At 43.9% G+C, this 24,803-nt stretch overlaps 1 protein-coding gene and 2 non-coding genes across 4 annotated transcripts in view; 1 reads left to right on the top strand and 2 right to left on the bottom strand.

Moving 5' to 3' along the window:
* CCL22 (C-C motif chemokine ligand 22) overlaps window positions 1-24,803 on the bottom strand; it is a 68,785-nt gene that overhangs the window by 40,669 nt on the left and 3,313 nt on the right. For both annotated transcript variants that reach the window (XM_032486391.1, XM_032486392.1), the window contains exon 2: window positions 24,590-24,673. Coding sequence is in view for 1 of the 2 variants with exons in the window: in XM_032486392.1 (XP_032342283.1) it covers window positions 24,590-24,608 (19 nt within the window). In the remaining variant the exon portion in view is untranslated. The remainder of the gene's footprint in view (window positions 1-24,589; window positions 24,674-24,803) is intronic.
* On the top strand, window positions 9,952-10,034 carry TRNAL-CAG. Its single transcript has one exon. It is a non-coding gene; the product is annotated as a tRNA-Leu (tRNA).
* TRNAL-CAG lies at window positions 10,295-10,377 on the bottom strand. The gene has a single exon. It is a non-coding gene; the product is annotated as a tRNA-Leu (tRNA).

Raw genomic sequence — 24,803 nt, 5'->3', positions numbered from 1 at the left:
ACAGGCCACATTTTCCTCTCAGCTGAGCTGTCCACAGAGGCTCTGCCTCTCCGCCCAGTGGAATTCCAACTGCTCTCTTCTGGGCCAGCAGATGCCACCTGTCCCCAGCCACAGCTGGGCTCCCTACCTCTAGGCCCTTCCCCTCTAGGCCAAGATTCTAAGGCAGCAGAATTCTGAGGCTCCTGTCCTCACCCCTGCAGCCCTGATATCTCATGAGTTTTGGTGAAGAACCAAACAGTTCACCACTCCCTCTTCCTGAGGTCAACGTGCACAGATATCTTGAAGGTGACCTTGTCTGGAAGATAAAAATCCCAACCCTGAGATGAAAGCCCAGCCCTAACTCTCACTCCAGCCCCGGCGACCCTAATCTTCTCCAGTGGCTCCTACTTGTGGAATGTTCCCGAATCCCTTGCCTCCTTTCCCCCCAAAAGTCCTCAGAGGATGGAAGCATGCATGTTCAGTCTGACCCCAGGATCTTCTATAAGTGTGGCTCCTGAACACACCAGAGACATGAGATGACCCTCTTGAAAACACACTCCTGCCCCCACACCTACTTGGGGTCCCCAGGCTGGCGCAGAGTGGACACTCACCGGGCGGCTGAGTCGGGTGGAAAGAGGAGCGTTCCTCTGTTCCGTAGCCTGATGTTAACCAGGAGAGACCTACTCCCCCCAAAATGCAATCTCAGGGATTAGTGCGCAAGGGCTGAGGTCCTTAGTTGGGGTGCTGTAAATAACTGTAGGAAAGACTCTGAATTTAGGACTCATTCATTTATTCTCTCAATTAACAAATGTTTCCAGAGCACCTACCTACGAGATGCCAGGTGCTGGGGATCAGTGGTGAGTGGAGGGCCTAGGCAGGCCCTGCCCACACGGACTGTGGGGTCCAGTGGGGGTACATGTTGCTTAGGAATCACACACACACACACACACTCACACACACTTACACTCACACACACTTACACTCACACACCATGCCAAGGGTTCTGGTGCAGACAGGGAGCTGACCCAGGCTGGAGGCCAGCTTCCCCAGCAAGGGGGTGTCCAATGGACAGCCCATATCTGTTAAGAGCACTGAGGCCCTTCAGCACTGCTGAGTCTCTTTCAGAGTACCTGACCTAGAAAAATATTGCATCTGTCTCTGTCTCATTTTGGGGGGAGCTTGATAAACCAAGATTCTCACTCTATATACCTGAGGAAACCTTTGGAGAACAAAGGAGACATCAGTAATGCTTTTTTTGTTTTTTGAATGAAAAGTAATTTTCATGGCCTTTTTTTTCTTTTGCTTTGCAAAGCAGTGAATTTAGGGGACATGGCTCCCCCAGGATGTCTCTAGCTGGGAGCAGGGCACTCTGATTTTGTACTACTCAGTGACACCTTACTGGGACTCAGTGAGTCCACCTGGCGCTTGTCCCAACCCTTGCTGGCAAGTCCTCTGTTGACGTCCAAGGATGTAGGTATGTTTTCTAGGATCTGGATGCCAGCAGCCACAGAAAGGGACTGCAGGAAGCGGGCCTAGAGAAAACAGAAAGCTTGAAGTCTATCAAAAGATCAGAGGGGAACTGGGAGCTATTTGAGGATGAGAGAATTTCTAAAGGAAATGCTGAAACTCTGAGTGGCTCTGTGCTGGTGGGAAAGTCCCACAGATGCTGGTTCCTTTCCCTCCCCAGAATTGGGGGACCTTCTCTGTCTCTTGGAATCCCCATTTTGATGGGCTTGGGCATCGAACATAGCCTGCAATGCTGGGTTTCAGCATTTCAGGGGCCCAGATCTGATTCTGGACAGCTGGGGAAATGGCTGCACTGGCCTAAGGCCCTCACGACACATACAGAAAATATGTGATGGCTGAAGGGAAAATGGAATAGTTATCTCTTTGTATTGCACTCCCCCCCAAGATCCCTGGCTTCCCTGGAGAAATCAGTGGCCCATCTTAACCCCTGAGGCTCCTTTATTCTACCCTCTGTTCTCATCAGTCCCACTCTCAGGCCTTTGCTCATGCTGTGCCCCCTACCTGGATGCCTTCCCCTTCCGCTCAACCCCTGCGGAGAGGACCCATCCTTCTGTGCCCGCCTGCTCCAGCAAGCCTCCTCCTCTGTGGCATCCTTGGAGTTCTTTTCCAGTGGGGCTGCATCACTTAATTGGGTAGGCTCCGATCCCTGCTCCTGATACTTTACAGGTGAGTCATCGAGGCCAGTACTTTCCAATAAAAACATAACACAAGCCACATACCTAATTAAAATCTTCTAATAGCATCTCTGAAAAAGTAAACAGAAACAGATGACATTCATTCTAATAATATGTTTTATTTAATACAACATAGCCAAAGTATTATCACTTCAGCATATCTGTACTAAAAATCAATAATCAAATAGAGTTGACCCTTGAATGACACTGAAGTTAGGGGTGCTGACCCTCCACACAGTCAAAAATCTGTGTATAACATCTAGTCTGCCCTGTATCCATGACCCCTCCCTACCTGCTGCAGATCGCATAGTACTGTAGTACTAACTCTTGAAGAAATCCCCGCATAAGCGGACCCACACAGCTCCAACCCAAGTCATTCAAGGATCAATTGTAGTTTACATCTTTATTTTCATACTTTCTTTGAAATATACTTTTAAAAACTTTTTTAATTGAGTTATAGTCATTTTACAATGTTATGTCAAATTCCAGTGTAGAGCACATTTTTTCAGTTATGCATGAACATACATATATTCATTGTCACATTTTTTTTTGCTGTGAGCTACCACAAGATCTTGTACATATTTCCCTGTGCTATACAGTATAATCTTGTTTATCTATCCTGCATGTGCATGTCAGTATCTACAAATTCTGAACTCCCAGTCTGTCCCTTCCCACCCCCCTCCCCCTTGGCAACCACAAGTTTGTATTCTATGTCTATGAGTCTGTTTCTGTTTTGTATTTATGTTTTTTGGTTTTTTTAGATTCCACATATGAGTGATCTCATATGATATTTTTCTTTCTCTTTCTGGCTTACTTCACTTAGAATGACATTCTCCAGGGACATCCATGTTGCTGCAAATGGTGTTATGTTGTTGGTTTTTATGGCTGAATAGTATTCCATTGTATAAATATACTACATCTTCTTTATCGAGTCACCTGTTGATTTAGTCTGTTTCCATGTCTTGGCTATTGTAAATAGTGTTGCTATGAACATTGGGGTACAGGTGTCTTTTTGAAGTAGGGTTTCTTCTGGATATATGCCCAGGAGCAGGATTACTGGGTCATATGGTAAGTCTATTCCTAGTCTTTTGAGGAATCTCCATACTGTTTTCCACAGTGACTGCACCAAACTGCATTCCCACCAGCAGTGTAGGAGGGTTCCCTTTTCTCCACAGCCTCTCCAGCATTTGTCATTTGTGGACTTTTGAATGATGGCCATTCTGACTGGTGTGAGATGATACCTCATTGTAGTTTTGATTAGCATTTCTCTGATAATTAGTGATATTGAGCATTTTTTCATGTGCCTATTGATCATTTGTATTTCTTCCTTGGAGAATTGCTTGTTTAGGTCTTCTGCCCATTTTTGGATTGGGTTGTTTGTTTTTTTCTTATTAAGTCGTATGAGCTGCTTATATATTCTGGAGATCAAGCCTTTGTCGGTTTCATTTGCAAAAGTTTTCTCCCATTCCATAGGTTGACATTTTGTTTTCCTTATGGTTTCCTTTGCTGTGCAGAAGCTTGTAAGTTTAATAAGGTCCCATTTGTTTATTCTTGCTTTTATTTCTATTGCTTGGGTAGACTGCCCTAAGAGAACATTTTTGAGATGTATGTCAGATAATGTTTTGCCTGAAATATACTTCATATATTACATTTTGGATCCATCTCAATTCAGTGTAGCCACATTGCAAATGCTCAATAGCCAGCTTGTGGCTACCTGTTAGCCAGTATAGGTCTAGGCCATATTAGTCTTTGGGTTACCTGTGACAGAAGTCCATGCTAAACTGCCTTAAGTGGAAAAAGGCATTGGCTGATGAAACTGAAAAGACCAGGGATGGATAATTTCAGGCACAGTTTGGTCCAGGTGTTCCAATAATATCAATGTCATCAGAAATCTGACTTCCTGTATTTTTCAGCTCTTCTTCTCAAGCAGGCTCTGAATGGCATAGCAAAGACAGCTACCACCAGCCTCAGATCTGCTCCTATCAGCTCAGCCACCTGACCCCCACATCCAGCTTCTCTTCTTCAAGAGTTTCCACTCTGCCAAACTCCCATTGGACCAACTGGAATCATGTGTTCATTTCTGAACCAGTCACTGTGTAGCTAGGTGAATGAAACTGACTGATTTGTCAGACCTAAGTCACATGCCCATTTCCCCCACATGGTAGGAGTATAACATCAGAGTCATATGGCCTGCCTGGACAGAGAGTAGGGAAGGGGTTGTTTCCCAAAGGATAATAGGGGAGGGGATGGGGAGAAGGAGGGGGAGGGATTAGTGGTGAGAGTGAGAGGTGGCCAAAGTAGGGGTAGGATTGAATCAAAGGGGGTTCCCAAAGAGTGCTTGAGTATCAGGTCAAACAGGAAGGCCATAAAATAGTCCTGAGGAAGTATTCAAAATCTTTAATGACTTGTATGGCACCTGCCAATGAGGACGGATAACATCCTTTGTGCTAGAGCCAGCCAGCAGGGAGGTTGATGGACTTTGGGGAATCAGGAGTGGGAAGGGGCAGGGGGTGCAGATGAGGGGTGACTCAGGGCAGCTCTGTTTACCAATTAGTACTTTAGTAGTTTATGCTGTCGACAGGACTACGGCCATAGGGAGAGAACCAGGAGAACATCCAGTGCCTAGACCTCAGACACCGCGTCCCCCTTCACCCCTGTGGTAAGCACTCAGCCCACCCTGGGAGAGAGCTTTGGGCTGGTGGCACCCTAGGCAGGACACAAAAACCTTTTAGCCAAAAGAAGCAGAGTAGATGGGACCTGTGAGAGGGTCTGGAGGTCCTTGAGGCTCAGAAGGGCAAAAGGAGCTGATGTGTCAATACAGAGGGCTGGCACGTGAGTCAGAGCTAAAGGCTTAGAAGAAGGCAAGGGGTCATGAATGGCCTCATCGGGGGAGACTTCCTGAGCTCCACTTGAGAGGGACAGAAGACTGACTTGACGAGCCCAGGGAATTTACCCATCCATCCATCCATCCATCCATTTGTCTGGTCATCCGCTCATGCAGTACTTATGTATCAAGTTCCTGCTATGTGATGGGCGTTGAACACCTGGTGAACAAGATGGCCAGGGTTCCTGCCTTCACAGAGCACAGAGCCTTGTGGGAGAGAAACGTGATCATGAAATAAGCTAGCAAATAAGCACACTGATTTTGCATCTGTTGGAAGGAGGCCAGGTTGGAAGCGAGTGGGAGGTGGAGTGAGGGCCATTTTAACCAGGATGCTGACACAGGAATGACAAAAGGAGCCAGCCCTGCGTGAGTTGGGTGGAGATGGCACCACACTGAGAAAACAGCAAGTTAAAAGCCCCCAGGAGGGAACATGCTTTGTGTACTGGAGGAACAGAAAGGTGGGGGCAGGAGGCTGGGGGTGAGAGATGAGGTTGGGGAGGTGAGCAAGGCTGGCTCAGGACATTGTGGTTACAGAGATGTCCCTAGGGACACTGCTGCAAAGTCAGTGTGGCAGGTGGGAATATGCTCCACGATATTCACCAGGTGCAAGAAATGGAACATTGTTTTATTTTTCTGGGCTAACACTTAAAGCATTGATTCTATTGCACATACTCTAAATGTTCAGCATGCATTAACTCTTCAATCTTTCTAACTCCTTGAGGCAGATACTATCCTTAAATCCATTTTACAGGCTGGGAAACTGAAGAACAGAAGAGAGAGGCTAAAGAACTCCCTATGTCCCCAGAACTAGCAGAAGCAGGATCTGAACTCAGGTTGTTCCAGAATTTACATGCAGACATGCTCAGCCATGTTGCCTCAAGTTCAAATTGACTTTGTACCCCTTGCTTATTGGAATGGTTAGCTACGGAGTGCCCCACCCCATTCCTGGGGTTCTCTTTCCAGGGTGACCAAAGGCTTTGGAGGCATGATAGGCAGTCCACAGAACTTGGAAGTGAACTCCTGGTGGTTGGTCCATTCTGGTCATCATTGTCCATATGATCCATTCAAAATCGGGAAACTGGGTTGCCCATCTCTCCACGCCAAGGGTGGACCTGGGGTCTTTGGCTCTGGGTCCAGAGGGACCAAGCACTTCCTATCCCATCAGAGATCCATACCTGCTTCATCCACTTCACCCTTGAGCTCCCCGCTTGGTGAGCCAAGATGCCCAGACTGGGCCTTGGCAGGGATTTACTACTGGCTACTGATGACTTCTGTTCCTGCTCCTTGGCCAAGGAAACTAGAGCCTGAAGCACAAAAACTTGGCAATGCTACTTGGACTGGCTTTCTGGGAAAAGCCTACCATTTCTTTTATCTCCCTCAGTAAGTAATGAAAACAGGACTAAAAATAACGTCTCCAAGTCCAGCCTGCCACCTTAGTTGGAAAGACCTTGTGGCTTTTTTGTTTGTTTGCTTTTGAGACATAATGTGAAGGAAGCACCTATCACAGCTCTAGGCTCAGAATAGTTCTCAAGAAGGAATATTAAGCCAGAAAAATCAGGCTCCACTTACCAGTTGTGTGACTCTGGGTAAGTTACTTGGCTTCTCTGAGTCTCATTTTCCTCATCTGTAAAATGGGGGTGTGGGTGGTAATGATAATCTGTGCATGATATTATGAACCCTAAGTGAAATAATGGATGCAAAGGAAATGTTCACTAAGACTCAGCTTCCTGCCACCCTTTTCCCATGCAGAGGCGGTGATGGGTGCCAAGATTACAGGGATGCTAGGATTAGGATTTCCCCTTTCAGGGCCCTTGTTTGGCTGAGCACTAGGTCCCTACTTGGCCGTCTGACTCCATCTGTGTTTTAGGGCTGAGCAGAGCCATGCTGGGAATTCCCCAGTTGCTACCAGACTTTCCAGGCTGAGCTCAGTGGACTTTCCTCTCCCAACCTAGACAAATGCCCAAAGTGGATAAGAGTGAGGCCTGTCTGTTGAGGATCCATCGTTGGTGTCCAGGTGCTAATAAGAAGAGAATGAGATAGACAGAAATAGTGGCCCTTTCCCATTTTTGGTCTTGAGGGTATGAGGCTGGAATGGGGTCCTGAAATGGCTTTCCCAGGCCAGGAATCAGGCACCTAAAACGTGTTGGGGGAGGAAGGCTGACCATCCACCCAAACCCAGGAGGTAGAGTTGGGGGGGGGGGCCAGCATTGACCCCCATCAAATGAGCATTTTCTCCCAGCCAGACCAGGAGGGCAGCAGGCAGAGCAGGGCTGGCTTGGGCTCCAGCTACGTTCTTGCCACTGTTTTCTCATCTTTAAAATGATGCCCACTCAGAAAGATTGGTGGTATAAGGCATGAAGGGAGGGTTCCAGAAGTGGAGAGCCCAGGGCTTCTCCCCCAAAGAGGACCTTGGCAAATCACTCAGCCTGTGTGAGCCTGAGCTCCCTGGTCTGCAAAATGGGGCAGGACTAGGGAACTAGCAGCTCCTGTCAAAGCACTGGCCTCAAAGGGAAATTGTGAACATCTGGTAACCTCTGTGGTCTTGGTGACTTTCCGTTGCAGCTCTGCATCCCCTCTCTCTACATTCGCACCCGCCTCACACACACACTAGCCAGCCAGCAGGCTTGTCCATTTTACCTCCAAGACACATCTTGAATCTTGAACTCGACCACTTCCCTGATCCAGTCATCATCATCTCTCACCCTCCTTTCCATGGGCTTCTCCCTGGACTCTGATTTTTCTCTTGGCCTCTCACATCCATTCTCCATACAGCAACAAAAGGGATCAGTTTGAAAGGCGAACTGAATCATGTCACTCCCCTGCTTAAAACACTCCAGTGACTCCAACACACACAGAAGAAAATCCAAATCCTATCCCTGGCATCCCAGACCTGTGGGGTTCAGCCTCCTCCCACCCTTACCCTTGCCCCACTGGCCTTGCTGCCCCTCCAACAGACACCCCCCCCCCCCGCCTCAGGACCTTTGCACTGGCTATGCATCCCACCTAGAACACTGCCACTCCCGGCTTTGACTGTGCTTGTCTCTCCCTTTTGAATTCAGTGTCATCTCCCCTGAGAGGAAATGCCCCCTGATCACCCTCCCAATGAGAGCTTCTAGTTACTCTTGACTACTGGAGACTTTTTTTTTAAGGTAAAATCATGATTCTCACATAAGTATAAAATGAACACAAGTTGAAGATTTCATTTAACTCAGTAATTTATGGAGAAACCAGTAAGATGTTACAGATGACTCAAAGGAGAATTCAGAGACACACATATATTGGCGATAAGAAATGATAAAATGGATTTATCATATAGATGTAAAAATGGTCATTATCCACAGGACAATAATTAATTGCATTCCACTCCAACAAAATCCACTTGCATTTCCATGGACAGGAATCATTTTTATGTAGAAGTAATGAAAGGTGCAGGCCCTGGAGAATCAGATAGCCAGAACTGGTACCCCAGACAAGACACCTAGTTATCATTTTTGGCCTATTTCAAAGTCTCTTACAAGTTTCCTGACATCCTCTTTCTTGCACTTAGAAACAACTGAACTTTTTTTTTTTTTTTTCCATTTTGTCTTTCACCTATTTCTTATCTTTCTCCTTTTGCCCCAGGCTTGAATGTATCTTAAGGACAGAAATTCCGTTTTGTACACGGCATCTAGAAGGGTGTCTGACATATAACAACACAGCAGGTGTTCAGTAAATGCCTGAGGGTGCCCTTTCCTGTGTCCAGGGCAATTTGTATTTTAGGAGAGGACACAAAAGAGGTCATTGATGAACCTAAAAGATATCGATTCTGACAGCCAGTGAGGAGGGGGCATTTGGGCAAGGAAACGGGGGAGGGTTCATCACTTGTCGAATAACCAGGATCTCTGCCTGCTCCAGGGCCTTCATCTGCTGTCTCCCCATCCTGTCTGCCTTTCTTTAGGAGTTTCACCTTCAGTGGCGTCTGTTTCTAGGCCTAAGGAGTGAACGGGCCCCGAGTATAGGACGTATTTTGATGAAACTAATATCGGGACCTCCAGGAAGCCTGGGGATGGAGGCACCTGAGATCGCGAGAGGTTAGGGGTACTTTGGCTCCCGGAAATCCCTTGGAGGAAGGCATCCCTCGTGACTTGAGGTCTTTGGGTCCCTGGACTGAGCGGGTGGGTGGGTAAGTCTGGGGTTAGGGAAGGAGACGGGCAGAAGGTGCTGCGGCATCAGACTCTGCGGGGGACAGAGGGGGTGGGGCGGGGGAGGAGACTTAAGTCACGAAATGACTGAATGAGGGAAGAAGGAGACGAGGGTGGATCTGGCTGTGTTGCTGCAGGACTCCGTGTAACGTGTACATGGGTAAATGAGTTAAACACACATACAAATGTGAAATTGCGGTCTTGATGAATGTTCGGAAGGAGATACGGTACGTGAGCCAAGAGACTTAAGATACCCGGGCTTCACCTGGTTCGAGGGCCAGCAGAGATCTATAAGCCAGTGTGGGTGTGCGGACTTGACTGTTAGTGCGGAAAACGCACTAGGGCATGTATGCAGAAATGCTAGGGCACTTGCAGATATGCAAGAATCAAAGCTGATGTCAATAGTAAATTAATCCGAACAGAATGAATGCATGTCGGCGGCTCGAATGCACGCACATCAATATAACAGCCCTCGATCTCTCCGCCTTTGAGGAGTCTCCAATACACCGCGCGCGCCCTCTGCAGTAGCCCAGGCGACTTGCTCTGCCCCCGCCTGTCCCATCTCGTTCTGTCCCTTCCAGCCGACGCCTATATCTAGTTCCTCCCAACGCCGCACGGAGAACAAGCCAGAGTTCCGGCTGTTAGCCACGCATGCGCGCAGTAGAGATACTTCAAAGAGGTTTGCTTTGAAACTCGCACAGCAGCAGTCAGGATGGCCGAGCGGTCTAAGGCGCTGCGTTCAGGTCGCAGTCTCCCCTGGAGGCGTGGGTTCGAATCCCACTTCTGACAGAGCACTGGTTTTTTTTTTTTTTCCCTTTTCACCAACAAATAGGTGATACTGTGTATCTCTGAAAGTTTTTTTCATCTTTTTACAAAAGGTATTTTCTTCTTAAAAGGTGTTTTCCTCCTAAAAATATTTATTTGACTTTGGAGTGTGAAAAGAAAGTTCTCCTCTGTACCGCGAAGACTTTCTTAATGTAAACTAAACAATCTTTTTAGCGCTTTGAAGGGGAAAGGGGGGAAAGACAAAAAAAGAAAAAACCAGAAGCTGTCAGAAGTGGGATTCGAACCCACGCCTCCAGGGGAGACTGCGACCTGAACGCAGCGCCTTAGACCGCTCGGCCATCCTGACTGCCCGGAATTATAACTCTAGGGTCTAATGTAGTTTGTTATACGGTGCGACAAGGCTCAGCAACCATACAAGCAAATTTGAGGTCCCTTGCAGTTCATGTGCAGCCACACTGCCCCTCGTCATCCACAACCAAAACCCACTCGTGTTGTCAAGATTTACCGTTATCCTTAAACTGGTTCAGTCTTTTACGACTTAAACGTTTTAAATGGAAATTCTGTAGCCTGAACAGTAACGGAAAATTAGTTTCCCTTGCCAGCAATAGAAAATAACCATAAAAATAAACACAATGGAAACAACACTATATTGTTAAATTCTAACCACTTGCCAACTCTTGGAACCTGAAGTTCTGAAATTATTTTTAACGCCTAATACTGCCGAAAGGGTCTAGACTATTATTGGGCCCCTGGGGGAAGGAGGGAGGGGGTCTGGATGATTCTTTTTGGAAGGAAGCATGCTCGGTGACGGACTTTGCCATGGACTACTCGGGATGGGAAGCCATGGGCAATGGGATCCCATTCCTCAAGTGTTTAGCTGAAGCCTCATCAAGAGAAATTTGGCTTTTATATCTTTTTAGTAAACTGAACAAGGGGAAAGTAGGAAGATGTTAAACTTGGAGAAGAGACAATTTATCTGTCTGCAAAAGCCTGATGTGTATAAGGGATTGGGATTGTGTTTGTCTATCCTTGCTCCAAGATCTGGGACTTGAGGTGGGTGTGCAATGGGTGGGTAGTTATCACAGAGGAAGTTTTCCACAGAAGAAAGAGCTTCCTGGAGAGAAAACAGGGTGCCTGTGTAGATAGTGATATCCCCGTCACTGGAGGCATCTAAGACAAGGCTGGACAGTCACTGACGGAAAAAATGGTGAAGGGGATTTGAGAAGCCCTATATTAGTTTCTTACTGCTGCTGTAACAAATTACTGCTAATTAACCACACCATTTATTATCTTATAGATCTGGAGGTCAGAACTGCGTTTCTTTTGGAGGCTCTAGGGGATAGCCATTTCCTTTCCTTTTCCAGCTTCTGGAGACCACACACAACACTCCACCTTCTGCTTCTGTCTTCACCATGCCTTCTATGACTCTGACTCTCCTGTCTAACCTTTTATTTTCACCTAACACAAGTTCTGTGCTCCACATACAGTGAGGCCATACAAACTGTATCATCAGAGTGGAGCAGAGAACGATTTATTGCAAGGACCATGCAAAGAGAATGAGTGGCTGGTGCTCAAAAGATCCAGACTCCAGGGTGGGTTTCAGGGAAGAAGGTTTTATAGGCAAAAACTGGGGGGAGGGCTGCAGAGTGTGTAACCCTCCTCTGATTGGTTGGTGGTAAGGTAACAGTGTGGTATTCTAGGCATCTCAGTTATCAGCCTCCTGGTTCCAACTAATCTGGGGTTCATGTGATCGTGCTCATCCTGAAGTTACCATCCTCCACCTGGGTGGGGCCTTAGTTCCTGTGGAAGAACTCAGAGGTGTGTATCAGGTTGTTACACACATGCCCCCAGGAGGAACCAGACCCACGCCCTACACTGCACTGTTGTTTCTTTCTGCATCCCCCTCACTCCTCTAATTACTGTTTGAATCTACCCTTTGGAACTCGGAGAAGGTCTTGGAGGCTGAAACCTTTTTTCTACAAACAACAAATGGGGGGACACAGAAAGGCCTTTGTAAATGGGAGGGCCCTACAGGGTCCTGCATGGTTTCAATCCCCCCTTTTCTTTGATACTCTTCAATCTTAAGGGGAACAGGTATTGGATAGACAGGTCAACCATAAACTCGGCAGTAACTGACTATACTTCAATTTAAAAACAAAACAAAACATAAACTCGGCCTTAGGGGGTTCGATTTCATTATGAAAATCCTTGTGATTACACTGAACCCATCCTGATAATCCAAAGTAATCTCCGCTGTCTCAAAATCCTTAATATAGCCCTATCTGCAAAAATCCCCTTTAACCATTTAAAGTAATACAGTCACAGGCCCCAGGGATGAGAGGTAATTATCTTTGGTGAGGAAGCCTGTGTGTGTTTGAGGGAGGAAGAGGCAGGGTGAGAGGGAGAATTTTTAACTTGCATGTTTACATTTTTGTATCACGTGCATGTATTACCTAGTTCAAAATAAATACAATTTCACCAGGTGATCAGGGTCAATGTCAACAGTGATAAGTCAGGTTGATAGTGCTGTCAGATTGACTCGGTGTTCCCTTGAATTGCACTAGACCACTGTAGCCTTCCCCCGAAAAACACATTACTCCCATTCTAATCATGAGAGAAACATCAGACAAATCCTAATTTAAGAGCATTCTGCAAAATACCTGACCAGTGCTCCTCAAAACTAGCAAGGTCATCAAAAACAAGGAAGGTCTGAGAAATTGTCACAGCTAAGCCTAAGAGTAAACTAGTAAACATAATGTGGTACCCTGGATAGGATCCTGGAACAGAAAACGGACATTAGAGAAAAACTGAAGAAATCTGAATAAAGTATGGACTTTAATAATAATATATCAATATTGGTTCATTATTTCTGATAAATATACCATACTAATATAAGATGTTAATAATAGAGGAAATGGGTATGGGGTATAAGTGAATCCCCTGTACTCTTCAGTAATTCTGTAAATCTGAAACAGTTCTAAATATTTTAAAACTCAAAAATAATACAATTTAGGGAGGGAGGGAGAGTGTAGCTCAGTGGGAGAGTGAGTACTTAGCACGCATTAAGTTCCTGGGTTCAACCCCCAGTCAGTCCCTCCATTAAAAATAAATAAATAAATAAGCCTAATTATCTCCCCCTCAAAAAAAAAATTAATTTAAATAAATAAATAAATAAACTTAGTTACCTTCCCCCTAGAAAACATAAAGTAAGTAATAGTGATATAACTTCATGGCTTATGTATTAATGAAATACATGAACTTTCGAGTATATAACCACATTGTTTATACATTTATATTGTATGTAAAATTATTTATTTAAAAATATATATAACAAAATATATCTATTAAAGTATCAGAGGCCATAGAAACATCAGGATCTGTGATTATCTCTGGGTGGTGAAATTTATCATGATTTTTTTCTCATTGGTTACCTGCATTTGATATTGGTATAATGAACTTAGGTAGTACTTTTTTAGTTAAAAAACTGTCAGGAAAAACTGGAAAAGACCTTGAAAAAGGCAAAAAGATTCCAGGATGTTCTTTTAGTGGAATATTAGGTGTTGTCTACAGCTATGCCATTTAACACAGTAGCCTGTAATCACATGTAGCTATCAAGCCGTTGAGATGTGACTGGTCAGAATTGAAATGTGCTGTGACCTTAGTACGAAAAAAAGAATGCAAAATACCTCAATAATAATGTTCGTATCTCAGCAAATGGTGTTGGGAAAACTGGACAGCAGTAAATCAATGAAGCTAGAACACTCCCTTACACCATACACAAAAATAAACTCAAAATAGATCAAAGACTTAAACATAAGACAAGATACAATAAACCTCCTAGAAGAAAATATAATAGCCAAGACATGGAAACAGCCTAAATGTCCATTAACAGATGACTGGATAAAGAAGATGTGCTATATTTATACAATGGAGTACTACTCAGCCATAAAAACTGACAACATAACGCTATTCGCAGCAACATGGATGTTACTGGAGAATGTCATTCTAAGTGAAGTAAGCCAGAAAAAGAAAGAAAAATACCATATGAGATCGCTCATATGTGGAATCTAAAAAAACAAAACAAAACAAAAACAAAACATAAACACAAAACAGAAACAGACTCATGGACATAGAACACAAACTTGTGGTTACTGGGGGGACGGGGGGGTGGGAAGGGACAGATTGGGATTTCAAAGTGTTGAATAGATAAACAAGGTTGTACTGTGTAGCACAGGGAAATATATACAGGCTCTTGTGGTGGCTCACAGAGAAAGAGAATGTGACAATGTATGTATGTATGTATGTATGTTCATGTATAACTGAAAAATTGTGCTCTACACTGGAATTTGACACAACATTGTAAAATGACTATAACTCAATAAAAAAAGTTAAAAAAATAATGATTGTATCGATTACATGTTTAAATGATAATATTTTTAATATAGTGGGTTAAATAAGATATATTACGTTAAATCGTTTAAAATTCAGTTCATAAGTATGCAAACAAATCTTGTCTCGTAAGATGAAATTGATTCCACCCTTGGTCGAAGCCAGTTTTGCAACTATTAGCAAATTCACTTCAGCATTCCTGATTGTGAGAGATATATACATGTATACATATGTATTATATATTCTCCTTTGAGCCAGGCTTTTACATTTTTTAAATAAATATTTTTGTTATTAAAATATGCATAACACAAAGTGTAGCATCTTCAGCATCTTTAAGTACTATACAGTTCCTTTATATTGTACAAACATCACCACCATGGATCTCCAGTACTCTTTTCATCTTGCAGAGACTCTATACTCATTAACTGAAAATTCTCTATTCCCTCCTCCCAGCCCCTGGCAACCACCATTCTACTTTCTGCCTTTATTAATGTGACTACTCTAGGCACCTCATAGATGTGGAATCATATAATATTTGTCCTGTTGTGACTGGCCTGTTTCATTTAGGGTAATGTCGTCGAGATTCATCCATGTTATAGTATGTGTCAGAATTTCCTTCCTTTTTAAGGCTGAAGAATGTTCCATTGAACACATATACTACATTTTGCTTACCCAGTCATCTGTCGATAAACACATGAGTTGCTTCCATGTTTCAGCTGTTGTGAATAATGCTGCTATGAACATGGGTGTACAAATATCTCTTCAAGATCTTGCTTTCAAATCTCTTGCATATAATATACCCAAAAATGGAATTGGTGGATCACATGGTAATTCTATTTTTATTTTTTTGAGGAGCTGCCATACTGCTTCCATGGTACAATTTTTTTTAAATTTTACTTTAAAAACATATCCTTTATCAAAACCTACTCAACAACCAGGGGGAGAATAAAAGGATGGCTTATCTACAGATAGGAACTCAACTACAGCATCCATAGGACACTATATAATTAGCATGTGCCAATTTCCTGCTGGGCAGAAGAGGGAGAAAAAGGAAAATCCTGGGGGTGATGGAGATGGTGAAGCTTAATATCCTGGAGATGAGGTCTCAGGAAGGGTCCTAGAACTGTGGGCATGGTTAGGAAGGGCAAAGGGAGGATGGAGCAGGAGGCAGCTCCCAGAAGCAGAGCCCTGGGCCACAGTGGGGAAAGGGACTGTGTTGTTGCCCCCATGGCTAGAGCTGGATCTTGCACCACTGGAAGACAGGCTGAGGAGGCTGGTAGAGTTCCTTCTCTTGGTTGCTTCTTCAATGTCACCTCCTCCAGGAAGCCTTCCCTGATTCTTCTTTCCCTTGACTAGGGTTTTGGCTTCCTCTGCATTCCCACAAGCTCCTAGGCTGACCCCTCAAAGCACTGGAATCGAAGTGCCTATCTAGATGTGTGTCCCTTCCCTGTCCCCCAAACTGAGCTCTTCAAAAGGGCAGAGTTTGTGAAAATCTTATTTGCCACTGAATTCCCAGAGTCCAGGATACAAAAATGTGGAGAAGAAGCTAAGTGAGTACAGACTGAATAATGAATGAATGAGACAATAGGATTGGGAGGGCCAGGGGACAAGAAATCCAGGAAATGCCACTCCAGATCACCTCATGCAGCTGGTACCCTGGACAGAATGGAGTCAGTCCACTCGAGCCCTGGCCTGGCCACCTCTCTCAGGAACACATGCTGTGAATCCCTGAGTAAATAGTTAATCTTAATGTCCTCTCTCTTGAGCTCTGGATGTCCCATCCCAAACAACCTCTGTCCCAATCCCAACAGGCAGAAGGGGCCAGGCAGGGAAAATGACCAAACGCTGTGTCTGACCTTTGCCTCATTCTGGGCAAATCAGTAACTGACCCAGAGGCTAGCAGATTCATGCCACCACCCTGCCCGCTCCGTCCATACCTCGGCTGCATCTCTCAACACAGAGACTTGCTCACAGCGGCCATCAACCCACGCTCCTCTGCATCCTGACGCTCAACCTTTACTCTTGTATCATCCCCCTAGAACACCCCCTACTCAAATGGCTCTTTTCAAGGCTCTGTTCCAATGGCATCTCGACCCTGAAGACCTCATATCTTCTCCTACCTTATGAGGTTCAGGCCTGGCAGCATTTGCCTAGAGTTAGTTGAGCACCCCAAAGCTGTTGGTTCTGTGATCTTCATGCACAGCCCAGTTCCATCCTGCTCCTTGGATGCACCCCGCAGAGTCATGTATAGTGGCAAGAGGAGCCACCTGGCCCCTGGTCATATCGGCTCATGTGCAGCTTGAACTAACTCCCATCTCTCTCTGAGATGTTCCAGTGGTGACAGGAGGGCACTGGACAAGATCACTGTTTCCCAAACTTCAAGCATATATGACTCTATTTCCCCCTATCTACATATCACTGTGTGCTTAAAATTTTTTTTAATTGTGATAAAAATGCATATAATAAAATTAACCATTTGTAAGTCTATGGTTCTTTGGCATTTGTTGTTATGCAACCATCACCACATTCCAGCTCCAGGATTTTTTCATCTTCTCCAACTGAAACTCTGTCCCCATTAAACATAAACTCCCCATTCCTCCCTTCCTGCAGCCCCTGGCAATCAACATTCCTCTTTCTGTTTCTATGGGTTTGACTGCTCTTGATACCCCATAGGAGTGGAATCAAACAGCACTTGTCTCTTTGTGACTGGCTTATTTCAAAGGTCATGCTATAGCATGTGTCAGAATTTCATTCTCTTTTCAGGCTGAATAATATTCTATTGTACTTAAAGACCATATTTTGTTTATATATCCGTCCATCAGTGGACTCTTGGGTTGCTTCCATTTTTTGGCTATTGTGAATAATGCTAAATAATGCTGCTATGAGCATGGGTGTACAAAGATCTCTTAAAGACCCTGTTTTCAATTCTTTTGGATACATACCCAGAAGTGGAATTGCTGGATCATACAGCAATTCTGTTTTTAATTTTTTGAAAAACCTCCACACTGTTTTCCACAAGATCTGCTTCATTTTAGATTCCCACTGTCAGTGCACAATGGTTCTGATTTCTCCACGTCTGCACAAACCCTTGCTGTTTGCTGGATTTTGTTTTATTTTATTTTATTTTATTTTTTTGATAGCAGTCATCCTACTAAACATAGGGTGGTATCTCACTGAGGTTTTGATTTGCATTTCCTTAATGATTACTGATGTTGAGCATTTTTTCATATGTTTGTTGGCCATTTGTCTAACTTCTTTGGAGAAGTGTCTATTCAAGTTCTGTGCCCATTTTTTGGGGGGTGGGTAATTAGGTTTATTCATTCATTTATTTTTAAATGGAGGTACCGGGGACCTCGTGCATGCTGAGCACGCGCTCTACCACTTGAGCTATACCCTCCCCACCTTTGCCCATTTTTTAAGTCAGTTTGTTTATTGTTGTTGTTGTTATTATAATTGAGTTGTCGGGGTTCTTCATGTGTCCTGGAAGTTAGCCTCTTTTCAGATATATGATTGGCAAATACTTTCTCTGGTTCCACCTTTTTACTCTATTTAGCTGCGTCCTCTGCTACACAGTAGTTATCATTTTTATGTCATCCAATTCATCCACCTTCACTTTTGTTGCCTGTGCTCTTGGTGTCAAATTCTAGAAATCATTGCCAAATCCAATGTCGTGAGGCTTTTTCCTCTGTGAGTTTTATAGTTTTAGGTCTTACATTTAGGTCTTTGATCCATTTTCAGTTAACTTTCATAATAGTGTAAAGTAAGGGTCTGACTTCATTTTCTGTGTGTGGATATTCAGTTTTTCCAACACCATTTGGTAGAGGCTGTCTTTTTCCCAATGAATGGTCTTGACACGTTTGTCAAAAATCATTTGATTGATATGTGAGGAGCTTTATGCATTTTTTGAAAATTAAATATTTTCTTTAAAAGGACTCATTTTAACTGTATTAAATGTGGTTTAAAAAGAAACTTACACTATGACTGCATCAACCCATAAATAGAACATCATTGTCAAAATGAATACAATGGGAACAAACCACTGTCCTTAATTTCTAGCCAGAATCTTTGCTCATTGAGACAAGGTTAACAGAATTAGATGTTAAAGATACCTTGGCCCCAAAGAAGGCTTTCTCCTTGGCATAAACAGATTGAAAGTGAGGTTAAAAACAAAGTACTCCTAAGGAAGTATTTGAAGTTTTTGATGACTGCCCCGGACCATTAAAAATCATCTCACGTCCCACACAAAGGTTTTTTCCAAGGAGATGCACTGCCCTCAAATCCTAAAGGGGGTTCTTGTCAATAATTCCCATTCCCCAAGCTTCTCCCACCTCTGGTCGGTACATTCTGGGCTGGAATGGGGAGGATGAGGATCTGAAAGCTGCTCTGTCCTCAACATCCTGCTGGGGCTGGACCAGGGAAGAGAAAGTAAGAAGGGACAGAAGCAGACAGGGAGACTGGAAATGGTAAGGAGATATTCAGGCAGGACCGCATTTCTCAGGATCACTACTGGGGATGAGCAGATGTAGATTCCAGTTCTGCCAATGCCTCTAATTGAGTGGGGATGACCCTCGGGTAGTCATTGCCCTTTTTCCAGCCTTGGTTTACTGATTTGTAAAACCAGTGGTGAACAGCCTCTTTGGAAAAATTGTACAGCCACTTTGGAAAACAGTTTTGCAAAGTCTCATAAAGTTAATGATACACATACCATATGATTCAGCAATTCTATTCCCAGGTACTTACCCAAGAGAAATGAAAACATATGTTCACACACAAGAAAACTGCATGTAAATGTTCATAGCAGTTTTATTCATAGCTGTCCAAACTGGAAAAAACCCAAATGTTCACCAACTAGTCAAAGGACAAAGAAATTGTGGTATATCAATACAATGGAATACATCCACAATAAAAAGAAACAATCTACCTATATGCTCAACAACATAGATGTGTCAACAAAAAAATTAATTGTCAACCTAAGAAAGAAATAGAAAATTTTATTCCAGCCAATTTGAGGATTATAAGCTGGAAGACAGCCTTTGAGAAAGTTCTGAGGACCGTTCTGCCTGTTAGAGGTCAAACCACAGTTACACACATTTTTGCAACAAAGAGTTAAATATCAAATGACATATTGACAGTTTCCACAATCCAGATCTGCACATACAAAGTAAGCAGTGGGTCATTGTGATCCTTTCCAAGATGAAGAAGGAATGTTGTCTCCTAAGGAGGTCTGGCTGATGCAGCACAATACACATTAAAAGGGAGGGAGGAGAAACAAAGTGAGAAAGAAAATGTTTACGTATTTTTCTTGTCTTGCCATAAAATATGAATTTTATTTCCTCGGATGAAGTTCAAAAGCTTTATGTTACATAGAAAAGCTTTTCACAAAAGTCCACTATATTAGTTTCCTCTTGCTACCATAACAAATGATCACAAATTCACTGGTCTAAAACCACACAAGTTGGAGGGGATGGGTATAGCTCCCTGGTAGAGTGCAAGCTTAGCACGTACAAGGTCCTGGGTTCAATCCCCATGTAGATCTGGAGTCCAAAAGGAGTCTTAAGGAACTAAATCAAAGTGTCAGCAGGGCTGGCTGCTTTCAGAGGTTCCAGGGAGAATGTGTTCCTTGCCTTTTCCACTTCCAAAGGCTGCTGGCATTCCTTGGCTCCTGTCTGCATCCTATCAAGCTCTAGTTCCCTGCTCAAATTACTTCCTCTTTTACTGTCATCAAATCTCTCTCTTCCTCCCTAAGGACACCTGTGATTACATTTAGGGCCCACTCAGATAATCCAGGATAATCTCCTCATCTCAAAATCCTTAATCACATCTGCAAAAATCCCTATTGCCATAAAAGGTAACAATCCCAGGTTCCACGGTTTAAGGTGGAACATCTTGGTAGGAGGCATTGTTCGGCCTGCCACTACTATATCATGTAAGACTCCATTCATATGACATTTTGGAAAATACAAAACAACAATGACAGAAAACAGATCAGTGGTTGCCTGGGGCCAGGGTGGAGGTCAGAAAGGAACATTTTGGGGTGGTCAAAATGTTCTACATTTTAATTTTGGTGGTGGTTACATGACTGTACACATTTATCAAAATGCCACAGAGTGGGAGAAACATAGTAGGAGGAAACAATAGCAACATACAAAAGGGATGAGGTTGTGCGGAATCCAAAATATAAAAGGAGCTCATAACATTAAAAAACCGCAAACTGGGAGAGAGCACAGGACTCCACAAGACTGCTGTTGCTTCTGACACAACTGCAGGGTTCATGGGGTTCCCCAAACCACCCTCAGGGTCAATAATTCATCAGCTAGAAGGTCTCACAGAAAGTATTGCAAGCTGTTATACTCATGGTTACAGTTGGTTAAGCTAAGGAATACAGATTAAAATCAGGCAAGGGAAGTGCACATCGGGTGATGGAAATGTTGTGGAATTAGATGGTGGTGATAGTTCATTATCGTGAATATACTAAGCCCACTGAATCGTGTACTTTTTAAAAGGGTGATGTTTAAGTTCCAAATGTGGAACCTCCATTGTCCTCTCCCCAGGGAGTCATGGACTCCACACATTACTTCCCCAGCACTGATGTGTGACAATACACATGGAGTGCCGCCAACCAGATCGACTTTGCACCTTGGCGTCCAGAGCCTTTGCTGGGATTTCATCGTGGAGCAGTGGCTGACTGCCCACACAGTGCATCTGTTTCCAACTCCCCCAGGTGTAGCCACTTGAGCTGATGGCGAGTGTCTCCGCCCTAAACCACACTGTTGGACAATTTGGTGTGGCCAGACCCCACCCTGAACAAAGACATTTCTATCAGGCCTGACATTCCAAGGGTTTAGGCATTATCTCCCAGAAGTTGAGGGAAAATGGCCAGATCACTCTTCGGGCAAATTTCGATTTTTCACGACACAAAAGCAAATGATTCCAACCTTAAATTCACCAGAAAGGAAATAAAAGGAAATATGGCTGATAGAATAATGATATTTTTATGTCAAGAGCAGGTGAGGTAGGATACAGTGAGTAAAGTAAGTTTTCATTTATCATGGTAAACTATTAAGAGAAAATATCTAATGCTGATAAATCAAAAGGCATATTTAGAGACTATAACCATTAACCACACTATGAATAATGCTGCTTGTAAGTAAATTATTCTTGGGAACAGGACTAGAAACAGGCAGCCATGGGGTGAATCCTATTTTCTTAGTATGTGTGTGTAACATTTTTAGTGATGTGACATATTATGTTAATTTTTTAAAATGTTAAAAAGGGTATGATAATTTAAAAAAGGAAATATGAATGGCGAATTTGCTTAAGGAGAAACCCAGCTCCACTAGCTAAGTATTAGGAAATACAAATGGAAACAATGAGTTTTTTTTTTTAATCTCCCCACACTTATCTAAGGGGGGAGGCAAATAGTTAAGCCCTACTCTTAGTGGGGGTGTCAACTAATATGGTCTTTTGGAGCAATTTGGCAGTATCTATTTTTAAAAAACCACGCAAATACCCTCAATCCAGTGGTTCTTCTTTGAAGCTGGATCCACGCGTGTGCAAAGATGTGTAAATAAGAAGGCTTCTATAATATTCCTTGTAGTAAAGAACAACTAGAAATCTCTTAACTGTCTACCAACAAGGGAGGGATAATGTTACAGCCATTCTATCAAACATTATGTGACATATAAAAAGAATCAGTTCAGTCTTCATGTGCTGTCACGGAGAAATTTCTAAGGCATGTTAAGTGAAAAAGTCATTTCTATGTATATAGTATTATCCCATTTTTTGGTAAAAGTTTTAAAAAATTACACATAAAGCAAGTCTCTATAATTTTACGTATTATATGGTACAGAAAAAAATAAAGAAGAAAGAAAAGATCTGATGGGATACTCCAAACTCTTCTCAGTGATGAACTAGAAGGGAGGGTGCAGGTTTGGAGATGTGTGTGTGATGTGCAATGAAATACATTCATGAATTAATTGTGCACTTAAAAATAAAGAAACCAAAACTAACCAACACCACAGCACCAAACATGGGGCCAGTTGGAAAAGTGTTCAATCAATATTTGCTGATTATAATCAGCAGCTTCCTGAAGTTGGTTTCTGGAAGTTGTTGGATGAATCCAAGGGGAATCTTTCTGTGAATTTTTAAAAATTGTAAATCAAATGGTGTAACTGCCCTCCAATGATCTGTTTTTTATAATAAAATCCACTCTATTACCAAGGGTTTAAGATCCAGGTGATCCAATCCCTGGCTGCCTCTCAAACTTATGTCTCCCCAACCCCTTCAGCTCAAAACTTTCTGTCTCCCCTCAGACTTCAGAGTCTTTCCTGCCTCAGGGCCTTTGCATGTATGGTGGTTTTCTCAGCCTGGAATGCTCTTTTCTCTCTCTCTTTCTTCTTTTTCTTTCATCTTTTTTTGCTCTAGGGGGGTAATTAGGTTTATTAATTTTGTTAATAGAGGTACTGGGGACTGAACCCAGGACCTCATGCATGCTAAGCACATGCTGTAGCCTCCCCCCTGGAATACTCTTTTCCTGTCTGGTTCTTATTCATCCTTCAAGTCTCTGATGAAATGTTTAGACTTTCAGCGACCTAACTATCTATGGCACCCCCAAATCTCAATTATTCTTTCCCATGGCATCTTGTTTTTCTTGTAGTAACATCATCACGAATGGTGATTATCTATTCATCTGTGGGTTTCTATATCTGGACTGTCTGTCTCCAACATCGGACTTCCTGAGGGTGGGTCTCTGCTTGGATGGCTCACAGCGCTATCCCCAGAGCACACTAAACACCTGCTGGGTGCCAGAATCCCCAAGGCCTCTCCAGCATACCCCAAGGGAGGGCAGGCCCAGCACACAGTAGGGGTGTGGCCAGAGTAGGGAGGCTTTGCAGAATTAAGGAGAACTGAGACCAGACTGGTGCTGCAGGTGATCTGTGTGGAGACAGCCTGCTCAGACGCCAGGGAGGGGGAACTAGTCCTAGGAATTGATGGACCCTCTCCTCCTCATCCCCCGCTGGCTCTCTGTCCCACCCCTCCAACCTCCATCCCAAGAACCCAGGGCTTCCTTAGTGCCAGTGGAAGCTCTGGGTGGGCGTCAAGTTCCAGCTTGGGGACAGGTTCCTTCCCACTCTTTCTGATTGGGGGCCAGTGAAGTTGGTTTGGAAGAAAAGGTCGAAGTCAAAAACAATACGGTGATTGAGCCTTGCTTGCTGCCATTTGAAAGGAATGAAAGTGGGATTAACCAAAAACACAAAATCCCAACCAAAACCAAAACCAAAACAAAAACACTCTACTGTTTCAGAATCTGCCTCAGAAAACAATCATCTTACTGTCTTCTGTGTCATAGTAAAATTAAGGGTTTACCCAAAGCTTTGTTCTCACACAGCTTTTGGGCTCACACAGTCTGCAAAGAGGCTGGGCTCTGGGTAATGATTTTGCAGCTACCAAGAAGCACTCCTCATACCCTGGGTAGCTACCTTAGATGTCGGGTGGAAAGGAGGGTCTCCAGTGCATTGCAGGGGTAGGGGGCGGGGTGGCGGGGAGGTTGAATATCCAGTTGAATAAGTATCAAATGTCACCTTCTCTGAGATGACCACTCTGTCTAAAAGTTACCTCCTGGTCATCTCTGTCACATTCCCGGTTTTTTTGTTGTTTGTTTGTTTGTTTTTTTGCTTTCAGTTACAGCATTTGTCACTATGTGAAGTTTTTTTTTTCTCTCCAGTTTATTACTTGTCACCCCAGTAGAAAGTGGGATCCAAGAAGGCCTCGTGTGGTTTGTTGTCTGTTGTATCCCCTGGGCCTGAGATAGGGTCTGACATATGATAGGGGCTCAGCAAACATTGGTTGATGGATAAACGAATAAGTGATCTGTGGAGTCTCTCTGGCCTGAGGAGGGTGTGTGTGTGTGTGTGTGTGTGAGAGAGAGAGGGAGAGAGGGAGAGAGGGGGAGAGGGAGAGAGGGGGAGAGGGAGAGAGAGAGAGAGAGAGAGAGAGAGAGATAGGGAGGGAGGGAGGGAGGGAGGGAGGGAGGGAGAGGGAGAGAGTGTGTTTCAGGGTGCAGGGGGAGCAATAAAACCTTAACTCCAGCATTATCTCCTGTCTTCTGAGTTAAACCCTCACTCCCACCCATGGCCTGCCGGGAGCTTTCCGTGCAGTATTGCACTTACCCTGTGTTGTGAGGTCCATTTATATATTCCTGTATTGCAGTCCAGGAAACTGAGGCTCAGCGATCTTCTAAGTTACTGCTCAGTCTGTTCAAAAGAGAACACCACATCAATTGAGTTGTAAAAGCACCGCCCCCTTCTACGTGCACTCCCAATTTACCCAGACCCTCCCCTCTTGGGTACTCGGTCCCCCAGGGATACCGATCCCGCTTTAAGC

The sequence above is a fragment of the Camelus ferus genome, chromosome 9 (assembly GCF_009834535.1).
Source record: "Camelus ferus isolate YT-003-E chromosome 9, BCGSAC_Cfer_1.0, whole genome shotgun sequence".
Classification (NCBI taxonomy): Eukaryota; Metazoa; Chordata; class Mammalia; order Artiodactyla; family Camelidae; genus Camelus; species Camelus ferus.
Note: the sequence above shows the minus strand (reverse complement) of the source record. Positions and strands in the feature narration are given on the sequence as shown.